Source organism: Poecilia formosa, unplaced genomic scaffold (assembly GCF_000485575.1).
Source record: "Poecilia formosa unplaced genomic scaffold, Poecilia_formosa-5.1.2 Scaffold272, whole genome shotgun sequence".
Classification (NCBI taxonomy): domain Eukaryota; kingdom Metazoa; phylum Chordata; class Actinopteri; order Cyprinodontiformes; family Poeciliidae; genus Poecilia; species Poecilia formosa.
This window is the reverse complement of record NW_006800211.1, coordinates 287,498-299,339: the sequence shown is the minus strand read 5'-3', so window position 1 is coordinate 299,339 and position 11,842 is coordinate 287,498. Positions and strand designations below refer to the sequence as shown.

General features: G+C 43.3%; 1 protein-coding gene across 17 annotated transcripts in view; it reads right to left on the bottom strand.

Moving 5' to 3' along the window:
* The window catches only part of ppfia1 (PTPRF interacting protein alpha 1), a 42,698-nt gene that overhangs the window by 10,589 nt on the left and 20,267 nt on the right, over positions 1–11,842 (bottom strand). For 4 of the 17 annotated variants that reach the window (XM_007571008.2, XM_016681169.1, XM_016681172.1 and 1 more), the window contains exons 10-25: positions 10,439–10,522; positions 9,607–9,738; positions 8,583–8,645; positions 8,420–8,499; positions 7,713–7,863; positions 7,516–7,521; positions 7,137–7,357; positions 6,175–6,412; positions 4,841–4,870; positions 3,675–3,799; positions 3,419–3,591; positions 2,695–2,788; positions 2,350–2,361; positions 1,570–1,651; positions 391–591; positions 70–132 (exon numbers count right to left, since the gene is read on the bottom strand). In XM_007571008.2, coding sequence (XP_007571070.1) covers positions 70–132; positions 391–591; positions 1,570–1,651; positions 2,350–2,361; positions 2,695–2,788; positions 3,419–3,591; positions 3,675–3,799; positions 4,841–4,870; positions 6,175–6,412; positions 7,137–7,357; positions 7,516–7,521; positions 7,713–7,863; positions 8,420–8,499; positions 8,583–8,645; positions 9,607–9,738; positions 10,439–10,522 — 1,755 coding nt within the window. The remainder of the gene's footprint in view (positions 1–69; positions 133–390; positions 592–1,569; positions 1,652–2,349; positions 2,362–2,694; positions 2,789–3,418; positions 3,592–3,674; positions 3,800–4,840; positions 4,871–6,174; positions 6,413–7,136; positions 7,358–7,515; positions 7,522–7,712; positions 7,864–8,419; positions 8,500–8,582; positions 8,646–9,606; positions 9,739–10,438; positions 10,523–11,842) is intronic. The other 13 variants (XM_016681171.1, XM_016681174.1, XM_007571009.2 and 10 more) reach the window with 7 other exon arrangements.

Below are 11,842 nucleotides of genomic sequence, written 5' to 3'. Positions count from 1 at the left end.
CGGCCTGAAGCAGACGGCCTGAAGCAGACGGCAGCAGCGGCGGCGCCCAGCTCATCCGGGTGGACTAACCGTGGGAGGCGTGGCTGCCAAACTTTCCATCTCCTCATGTGTGACCCAAACGTTTCCTGTAGACTGACCATGTGTCACCCCCCAATCAGAAGAGTGCAGAACGGAAACAGTGATGAAGGACAGAAACAAGGCAGGAAGGAGAAAAACAAAACAAACCGGGGAGAATTGGTTGTTAGAAAGAGACAAAAGTGACTCATTAGTGCGTGTTAAAAAGTGTTAATGCATTAAAAACATGCTGTAAAAAATGCCAGGAGTGTGTGAACGGACCACTGAGGGGATAAAGTGTGTGTGAGAGCAGTGTGTGTGTGAATGGGACGGTACCGTTCTGGAGGTGGGCGGGGCCGACGGGCTGGTGAGGGACATGATTTCCTGGATGGCCAGGCGCAGCTTGAGGCGGTGCAGAGGGTTGCTGATTCCGATTTCTCTTTGGATCTCCGTGTCGGACAGCGCCGACATGATGGCCCCGCTCTTCACGTTGGCTCGGCACGCCGCCACGTACCAGGCCGGCATGCCCACCCACAGCTGGCCACAGGGGGGCAGCAAAGAGACGAGGCAGGTCAGTAAACTGGAAAGCAAACTGGTTCAACATGTTTTCTACTGGGAGCTACCAGTCAGTCAGTGAACCAGATTAAAACACACTGAGGAGGATTCCTGATATCAATACAGATCCTGATTCTACCCAGGAAAACTCAGTGAGCAACAAACTCATTTCAGTTCTCAGGATTCAAACAAACTGATTCAGTTCTAAACTGTCAGTTTGAAGCTTTATTGTTTTATTTGCTTTTGTAAAAACATGCATAAAAATCAGCTCATGGTCCAGTAGATCAGGGACCTCATGACATTTATCACTTTTGGAGCATTTTCATTATGGGATGCTGTTTGTAAAGTTACAGTCAAAAACTAACAGCAACAATAATTTAGTCTGTCAAGTGAATGAAAAAGTCATGTATTCACCATAATATTCATTCATTCATAAAGGTCACAACTTCAATTTAAATATTTAATTAGCAAGCTAAACATTTAGTTTGGTGTTTAAAATTTAGTTTAAAAACAATATATTAGATTCAAACCAGACATTTAGCTCAGAGCTAGTTGGAGGCTTGCTAACTAGATAAAGTTCACTAAATATTTAGTTTGAATCTCAACATTCAGCTTGCAAACTAAATATTTACTTTCAAGTTCAATAAATAAAATGTGGTTTTGTCGAAGCAAAACTTTCCTCAAACCTTAAGATCTGTTCAGCAGAATGTGATTAGATCATTACGTAGTTTTCCTCCAGTTCTATTTTCGAACAAGGATTAAATCATAATTTAAAAGGCAAGATGGCCCTAATTTGAATCTGCTACTCCAGGATGCTCCCTAAATCTGACCTCCTCCACGTGTTTCAAACATGGAAACTCTCTGATGAGAGTCACAAGTTTTATCTACAAAGATAATAGCTAACAGTTTTCCCTGAAACTTTACAATCTAGTCTCAGAGGCTTAATTTTGATTTTCCTACCTCTAACCAAGCCACCACGGTGGGTCCGTCCCACTGGGCGAACGGCAGGCCCTGCCTGCGAGCCTCTTCCAGTAACTCATGCCTGTCACACAAAAACAATCAAGTTAACAACCAATTCATATTCCTGCAGACAAACTGAAAGCCTTTAGTATTTTCAACATGCAGTCAGTCATGTTCACCGTTTAAATCCCAAAAACTGTCAGCGACATGCACACTCAGAACCAAGAGCAGGAGTTTGAGAGGAAACAGAAAGGGAAACCTGGGAGGAGTTCTGGAAAACTCTGCTACAACAAAACACCCACTGCAGGGTTTCATGTTTTAACGCTAGTTCTGCTAGCTGCTGTAGCTAACTGGGAACAGAGTTTCATCAGAGGCCAATCACAAAAGAGGTTGAGAATAAATCTGACATGCACCTGTAATCACCTATCAGAGGTCTGAACTGTTGCTACAAGACTCAGTTTATATAGTTAACCACTAGATGGGGCTGCAGCATCGACAAATTTAAACCAGAATAAAATCTAACAATAAAATAAGATCACACAAAAATCCAATATTTCAATCAGAACTTTGAGCTCTGGGAGGTGGAAATGTTCTCCCAGTGAAAAGCAGCAAACACACATTCCTGTTAGTGAAGCTCCTCTGTGGAAGGCAGGTAGAGAGCAGCATGGAAAACCAACAGGCATTCAAAAGGGACAGCTGTGTGGGGTCCTGGAGAGTTACTGGCTGGGGAAGAGTGAAGCCAAGAATGGGAGGAAGACGAGGCAACGTGAAGCAACTTACCCGGTCTTTGGACTACTCATGGAATGAGAGGAGGATGGTGGAAAAGGGGAGGAAGGTGGGCAAACAAAACAGAAAACAATGAACTGATGCCAAATCATGGAAGCAACAACATTTATGGTGCCTGTGTTGTGCCTGCTCAGAAATCACAACAAAAGGAAAACAGTGAATTATTCTAGGCGCTGGCTGTGATGAAGCAAGTGGGTGTGGAGTGGAAGGAGTGAGTCGGTGGGTGGGAGTGAGCGTGAAGCAGCATTAAACTGAACACACTGCTCATCATGTTGTGCATTAGTGGTGTCCTATGCAGCAGAACGGTGTGTTTTGGACAGCAGGAAGCAGATAACTCACTTCTTCTGGAGCTTCCTGTTCTTCTCAGAAGGACCTCCTAATGTTCCCATTCCCAGACCGTCCTTTGGAGATCCGTCTGCATCAGGGGTGCCGGCTACAAACACACAATCCACGCTGGGATCAGATCCACTGATCCAAATTAATACTCTGGGATCTTTCTGATAAATACTCCGGGTGGTTTTAACGTCATGTATTAAAGTCAGAGATGGGACTGGAGTTTGGGACTCGTACTCCAGTCGAACCTGGACTGGCTTTCAAAAGGCTTCAGACTCGACTCGCGATTTAAAACTTGTAAAAAAATCTTTTACTTGAATGTTTTTTATGTTTTCTTGACAATGTCCTCTGTCTAATCTCTGCCTGCGCCTCTGAACCGCCATCTTGGTAGGCAAGCGCAGCGTAAAGCATAGATGAACCATGGCTTCCACACCAGCAAAAAGAAAGTACTCAACAACTGAGCAACAGTTTTAATGTACTTATACTGTTAATAAATTAGATAGAGAATGAGTTTTAAGCTTATGGCTTTTTTATTGTTGTCATAGCAACTTCACAGCAACTGTCATGACAGTTACGGATACCTACCAAGATGGCTGCCGGCCACAAAGTTCCTGGAAGTATGACGTCACATGGGAAATATGTAATGCCTTTTCATTCATATCAACGTGAGAAACACTCATTTTAAACTAAACCAATGAAACAAATGATAAGTAAAAATGAAGAGCTGGACCTTGGCTCGGTGAGTCCTTCCCAGGACCGCTGGGCCGGCCCTTCTCCTTCTTCCCAAACAGGCGTCCGATGGAGGACTTGATGCTCTTCTTCTTAGCTGCTTTGTTGAGCGAGTCCTGGCTGCTGTTGCTGCTGCTGGGGTTGCTGCCCTGGCCATCCTGCAGGCCTCCCAGCCTTCAGACACCAGATGGAGCCGTTTCAAAACCAAACAGCAGAAACCAGGACAGTGACGGGTCAGAAATCAGATAAACTCCTACCCTCGAATGTCTCTGATATCTTCATGGCTGGACGCGTGTCCCAGCTCCCTGTTCAGGCGCATGGAGCGCGGCGTGGTGGGCGGGGACGTCTCACACCTGATGGTGGCCTTGTCGTCCTGCGAAGACTGAGACAGAGCAGAGAGACGAGTGATGCTGCAACCGTTTGAGGTGAAACAAAAGGTTCAGGTACTGGTGACCCGTCCACTGCTGTCACAGAACAGAAACATCAGCCGGATCACAAAGCAGATCCCTGAACAGCTGGGACAGAAATGAAAAGAAACATTTCATTCTTACTTTACAGCAGAAATCCCAGTTATTTCCATTAATCTACTTGATTTAACAGACTGATGCAGCTGATTGCTACATGCAACATTAATGTATTCAATTCAAAAATATTTTATTAATCCCAGAGGGAAATTAAATGGTCTAACTCATGTTTCCTCAAAAATTTGTCATGTGAACTGATCGCTGTGGGAAGGGATGATCTCCTGTAGCAGTCTGTATTACTGCAGCTCTGAAGAAGCCTCTGACTGAAGACATTATGTTGTTGCATCACAGTATGACGATGCTGTTTGTACGCAATACTCTCCATTTTGTGAGGAATCCTTCTTTGCACACTGACCTCTGCAGGTTCCCAGGTGTAAACCACCTTGTTGCTATGGATACGAATAATAAAAAATCCCCAACCAAATAGCAACCAAAAGCAGTCACCCACTGCCCCAAAAAGCAATGTTTCTGCCTGAAACAGAGGAATAAAGTTTTTAAAAATAAAATTTATGCAGTTTTCCAAATCTATTTGGATGGGAAGGACTTTAGGGATAATAATGAGCTAAATATAAATCTATAACCACAGCACTTAAACCAGACGTAAAGGGAGGGAGACACCGGGCAGCAGTGGAAGGATCTCTGACTAAAACAGAGTTTAGCATCTTGCATAATATGGACTTTAATTCCTGCACCTAAAGTTTTAACTGACTTCCTGTTGAAACGTGAAAATAAACAACAAAACAAAGAACTCAAATTATAATAAGTGAAGGAAAATAAAAGCCAACTTATTAGTGAAACGTTTGGGAGACAGAACAGGACGACAGATGATGATGGGAGTTCGGGGTGTGTTTGGGGTGTGGGGGTTCTGGGCGGTCCTGTAAAGCAGCTTTCTATTTTACCTTCCTGCGATGCTTCCGCAGGTCACTAGGCTGAAGCGTGGCAGAAAAAGGAGAGGAGAAGAGCAGTTAGTGAGCAGCAGATCAGAGCCGGACTAAACCACACAAACAGGAAACCAGAAGAACGCAGTATTTTAATCTGTGATCAGCGTTAAACACACAACTCGATACGATCAGAAGCTGTTTTACTGTTTCACTACTTATGTTAAAAGAAACTCTGCAGAAGCAGCACTGCACACAGTTAGAGGACAGGGGCAAACCACGCTGGAGGATGGGTGCAGCCGACTTCATTTAGTTGTTATTCAATCTAAAAACAACAGTATGACAGGGTTAGCTGTGAAAAAGCAAGAGAGCAGAGAATAGCTCCTAAATTTACGACTTGTCGCCGCTGCAGTAATACTTTCCCCTCGCAAAGAAGAGAAAAAAAAAGAAACATGGGAGGATTTATTCCCTCCTACATTCCTCACAAACCTGGCATTAGAAGAGCAAATAAACCACAAGCGTGCCACATTTCTGAGCCCCCCGGAGAAAAATACCTAATCACTCATTTCCTCCGCCCAGCCGGGATGAGCGACTGATTACCAGCTATAAAAGGGAAACAGGAAGAGGAAAAATTCACTTAATGAGCAAAAATGTTGCCTTTCTTCCAGCCGTCCGTCAGTCAGGAATTAGTCCCGACTATCAGCGGCTTTCATTAAAACATCATCTAAAGATGAAGAGATGCTCTAAAACAGACGCAACCAAAACACTTTATTCTTCAAAGCTTTTTACTTTGGAACAGTTTTCCAGAAACACACGCGCCGTCAGAACGGAGTCAATCTGCCTGCAGCTGCGTGTTTTGATCTGAAACTCTGAAGCGTGGAAGGAGCGAAAACTGAAGCTAACCGAAGCACAGCCAGGTGTTTCAGGTTTCGTCTTGGTACCGCTTCATTTCCACACAACTCAAAGCTAATAAAACCTTCTCCAGAGGTGCAGAGTGAGGCAGGACTTTCAAAAACTCACACTTCCTGTTTGGAGCATCAACAAATGCAAACAAAAGTGCAACATTCCACAGATTCCAGGTTTTCCAGCAGCTCAGAAGGGAGAGGAAGTGACAGGCTGCACCCACCCAGGAGGACGATCCTCTGCAGGTACCTGGAAGTACGGGGCATAGCTACAGGCCTGGGGGGGGGGGCTGAAGCCCGCAGCACCATACGGCAGGTAAGTTAGTGTCTGCTGGGACAGGGAGCTCTGGATGATGTAAGGCTCATAGCAATAGTGCTACAGGCAGAGGCAGAAACGGTTATTAACTGTCTAAAGCTATCAGAATGCTTTAATGTGTAACTGGGTGACATTACCAGGGTCATGACCCCCATGCGGTCCAGTTCCCTGTTGGGGCTGCGGGGAATGCGTCTGGGGGTGGACTGGCCCGAGTTGGGCGGCGATCCGCCCAGCGATGAGCCGCCGCACAGAGACGGCGGGATGGAGCTGAGCGAGCGGAAACGCCCTCCAAGGCCGCCGTCGTTGCCGCCGCCGACGCGGCATTCGATCTCCTCCGCTCGGATCGCCGTGCTCTCCTTCTCCTCTTGGATCATCCTGCCAGGGGAGAGGAAGGAAATGTTAGGTCAATATTCCAGGAACGGTGGAAAACCAGTTCTAGTTTCACTTTAAAACAGTTATTGTCCGTCTAATTCACTTGTTCGCTGCATAACATTTGACACAAAAAAAAAGAAAAACATTAAAATTTGCTGGTTATTGCAACAAAATGTGAGCATGAAAACTTTTGCATGGAACGCAGCTAAATTACTAAATATTACTGAACGCTAAAATGTTACATAAAATAATTTAAAACAAAAATACAACATGAAATTAAATAATATTAAATGTAACATATAAATATAGGAGAAAATAAGAAAAAATATAAAGTATAAAATAATAAAATAGTAAATACAAACATTAAATATAAAATAAATATAAAATAATGAATACATTATAATAAAAACATACAAAATTAAATTTTACACAAATAACTTAATATGGGATAAGATATAAAATATAAAATACATCTATTGTATAATGAAGAAAAAAATTTAATGACAATTCATAATATAGATATAACAAAAAACAATATAACATTATAATATGCAATACAAAAATAATAGCATAGAATAATAAAATATAAAAATAAACAATATAAAATAAAATAACTTAAATGATGAAGCTGCAAAATGCAGCAAGTGAAAACTTTAACTCAGTTTGACGTCAGCAGGACTGGAGAACAGGAAGGACATAAAAAGGAGCCAGAACTCAGGATAATAACCTGATTTCATTGTTGATGGCGTCCAGCTGCTCCTGCAGCATCAAGGCGAGCGTCTGGGCGTCGGCCTGTCCCGGGGACAGCAGGTCCACCGAGCTGAAGATGGTCTCCCGGTCCTCCTCCAGGTCCGACGCGTCCATGTCTGTGTCAAAGGCCTGGGCCACGTTAGCCAGGACGTTAGCCTGCTGCATGCGCTCCCACTCCTGCTCGTTCAGCGTCTGCACCTGCAGTCAGTACAAACACACACACACACACAGAGCAGGGGGCGTGACGTTTGGGACGGCAGCACGGTTTCAAAACTACAGGACAGAGGTCAAAGGTCAAACAGGCTGGTGAGTTTTAGTCTCAAACACTGACGGCGTTGCCAAGCAGACTGACTTACATGTCGCTGAAGTCCACAGATGGAGCAAACAAAAAGAAGCAGAAAAGAAGAGAATCGTCAGAAAGAGTTGGAGCATCGCAGAAACGGGAAGAGTGGAAGGATAAGTCAGAGGCTGCAGAGAGCGAAACGGATCTTAATCTGTTCTGGTTCGGCTCAGATGCTGCTGCTTACAGTCACAGCAGAGGAGAGCAACTCACCTTGGACGGCTCGTCCCGCAGCGCCGCCACGCGGCCCTTCTGAGGCCGTCTCAGAACCAGAGCGCTGCCGTAATGATCCGAGTTGCTGTCCATCATGGAGGACGCCGACACCGGGTACCTGAAGTCAGGAGTGCTGCCCAGCTGAGAGCGCCTGGTGGGGGGGAATCCAGAGCTTAAGGAGTCAGCACTGCGAGCCATCTTACAGCACAATCAAGTAACTATGTTAACTTCAGATATTATGAAAATGCTGTATGTATCAAATTTGACTTTTTAATTTACGCTTGAAATTGGGCCACTGTCTCTTTAAAACTTCTGCTCTTTATGAAGCTCCGCCTTCAGGAAGTCATCCAACATGGCTCCTCTATTAACCCTTTCACAGATAGGAACTGTGAGAGGCAGTTCCTATCATGAGCTCAGCAGCTCCACCAGCTGTTTGCTAATTGCTGCTGGCTAGTCTGAAGGAGCTGAGAGGGGGAAGCTAGGAAACTGCAGCTCTGAGGAGTAGCTAGGTCCAACTCTGTGTTTTGGTTCTGAATGGTTGCCATGGAGATTAAAGGATTTCTCATGTGTGTAAGAATAAAGGCAACACTCCAGGTATGTTTTTGAAGGAATAACATTACAACATGAAAAAAAGCTCAAAGATGTCGATTTTACATAACACTGCCCCTGTAAACGGGGGTGTCCATGGTAACGGCTGGGATGTTTACCCGTGCAGCAAGGAGTTACTCCGGCTCCTGCCCTGCTCACTCTCTGCCCTCATGGTCTCAATCTGGATCAGGAGTTGCTCCTGCATGAACAAACGAGGATGTTAAAACCCAACAAAACACGGAAATTTAACGTCAAACGTCGACACAGGAAGCACGTCTTCACCTTCTCATGGTGAGACTCCTCAATCAGCTTCTTGGTGTGCTCCAGCTCTCTGATCAGGGCGTTCTGAACGGAGCGGGGAGAATTAGGTCATACATCATGTTCCCGTATCAACAGATAATCGATCCAACAAGCTCCCAAATGCAGAAAGAATCGTATTAGTTTGTGTCCTGCTGGTTAGAAATTCCCTTTTACAGGATTCAGAACAATTCAAGCAGGTTTTCAAACATTTCCAGCACTTCGATTTGGAAATAAAAAGCAATACAAATGAACCAAAAAAGACTTTCAATTCAAAATTCTATATTATTTGTTGCTGATATTAATATTTTATTTGTGATGGTATTCTACTATCTACAGCAAGGACATGATAAACTAAAATATAACAACATTTTCTGTGTTAAAATATTTCTCCCTCACACACTTTATACGTGTGGCAACATAAAACATAACATGAAATATAACGAGCTCAAAAACTCACTGAGCCTTTAGGAATAATAAGTATTCACTACACTGAAACAATAAAACAAACCTAGTTACTAGTTTTTATTTTATTTTATTCTAAAATAAAAAAATAAAGAAAATGTCTAAAAAATATTCTGGCATTTAAATAAAAATAATATTGGTAATTCTAGCTGACTTAAGAACATTTTAGTCAGATTAGCATGAATTTATTAGGTGTATGAAAATATATGTTCCAAATGTAAGTAATGTTTTCCAAATTTAGGTTTTTAATCAGGATTAGATTTCTTACTAAAATATGCAGATTGAATATGAAGCATTTCAAGGACTCAAGCACTTCCAAGCCTTGAAAATATCCCATTGAAATTGAAGCATTTTCAAGGATTCCAGGCACCTGTATGAACTCTGCTTTAACCCTGGAAAGAAACTTTCCTCTCCAGGATTTCTTAAGTGACTCATTTCCTGTCCAGTCTCTGATCACACAATGCATTTTGCTGGTTGAACTGAAGAAATGGGGGTAAACTGTGTGCTTGTGGCCGCAGGCGGCTGTAGGTCAGGCAGGGATCACCTTGTCCTCCAGAGCAGACATCCTCTCTTTGAGGTGCAGCTGCAGCCTCTCGTTGGACTCGGACAGCAGCTTGTCCACCGTCTCAGACAGACGTCTGTTGTGCTCTTCGTTCATCTTCTCTCGCTGCCTCGCCTGCAAATATTTCCAACAGGTTTCTGTCATGTCTGCACTGTAATCTGTAACCTATGTCATCTTATGCTTCAGTACAAATGTTACATTTTGAGGACCAGAACATTCTCTTAATTCTCTTAGTGACATTTTCAGATATCTGTTTATCTTTTAATACTTAGTTTTTATCTCATGGTCTGTCATTTTACTGTTTCTATGAATGGGAGCTGCGGACTGCCACACCATTTTCCTCCAGGATCAATAACGTAGATCCGCCCATCTAGATTTTGTTGTGGGAGAAAACTAACAGTTTAGCTGCCAGCAGCTTTCTATTAATTAATTTCAAATGAACCACAGATTATTCATATTAAGGTCCTGATAATATAAATAAAAAGTTTCTCTTGACTCCTTCCTGTAACTTTTTCCTCAGCTTAACTTTATATAGGCTAATTTACCATTTCTATGAATATAACCTCTAAATTTAAGTTGGAAACCTTAAATTGTGTTTTAGCACCAAGTAAACTTTTACTTTTACAGTGAAGAACCTTTTGTGTTCAAAGCTATAATGAAACGTATGAAAAACATCGTGGAAGCAGCAGCAGAGTGTCAGACCTGAACTCATGGTTACTCATGTTGTAAATAAAACGGTGGATAATTTGCTGCTGGATTTCAGGAACAAACCATGAAAATGTAACTCAGACTGCAGCATTTAAAGTTTCCCCACCCTGAGCAGCTCCTGGTTCTTCTCCTCCAGCTGCGCCTCCATCTGTCTCAGCCGCTCCTCCACGTTGCCATGGCGCTCCTCTGCCTGAAAACAGACAAAGTGTCAAAACCCCATCCAATGACTGATCCCCATCCTGGAGAAGGCCTTACAGACATGACCCAGTGTCCCTCTGAAGGACGGACTCATCAGCATAAACAGAAAGAAACAAAAAGAAATCATCTTTAACCTCATTCTGAAACAGCAGCTTAACCAACAAAGACCATTTGGTAAACAGGTTAGTAAACAGGCTGATTTAATGATGGATCCCATCAGAGTTAAACCCACCAGACCCCACAATTCACCAGATTTTAATCCAGGAGAGAGTTTGGTTGTTTTGCTACTTTAACAAACTTTGGGTCATGTGACCGTTAACAGTTTCCACCTGGTTAAGTTCAGAGAAAAGGAGCCGGGTCCATAAAACTGGTCTACCTTGGTCTGGGTCTCAGAGCCACACGCATCAGACTGAGGGTTGGACATGAGGACGGCGGCAGCAGCATGTCCACCCCACAGACAGAAAGAAGACATGGTCGTTTAACTCCAGGAAACATGGATGATTAACCGGGCCGGCCTGACGTTCTCTTTGCACTTTCACATCCAGAACCGGAGACGAGCCGGTCCAACATGAGGACGACTCAGAGCTGCGCTTGGCGTTTACTCCGGGTTTGGACATGTCCAAGCTGTCTTTCTCTGCCATGTTTTATACGTGCGCTTTAAGCTGCAGCCACAGAGGAAGCGACTCCTGCCTCATTAAATATGCATGGAGGAAAAGGCTTGGATGGCAAACAACCAGACCTGGTAGAGAGTTAGAAAAACCTCCAACAGGTTTTAAAAAACCCAAAAGACAACTTCTCTTTCCTGCAAGTCAAAGTGAGCTGATCCATTAGGATAAAAACTAAAATTATTCTGTTTGTTGATCTGCAGTTGAAGGAAGAACAAACTAAAAAAGGAAAAAATTGCACTAATTATAAACATTAGGTCCACTAATGATAGAGCACTACATCATCACAGTATTTTATTTTTATTTATTTAACCAGGTAAAACCAGATCCAGATCTCCTTTCTGCTACTTAGCTAGCAGAAGTGCTAAAAGCGCATTAACAACACAGTATTTAAATTTATTTATGTAATTTTTTTCATGCATTTGTTTAATAACTGTTGCCTTGCAGCAGGAAGGTCCTGGGTTCAATTCGCAGGATGGGGTCTTTCTGCATGGAGTTTGCATGTTCTCCCTGTGCCTGGTGGTTCTGTCCGGCTTCCTCCCACAGTCCAAAAACATGACTGTCAGCTTAATTGGTCTCTCTAAATTCTCCCTAGGTGAGTGTGTGTGTGTGTGTGTGTGTGTGTGTGTGTGTGTGTGTGTGTGTGT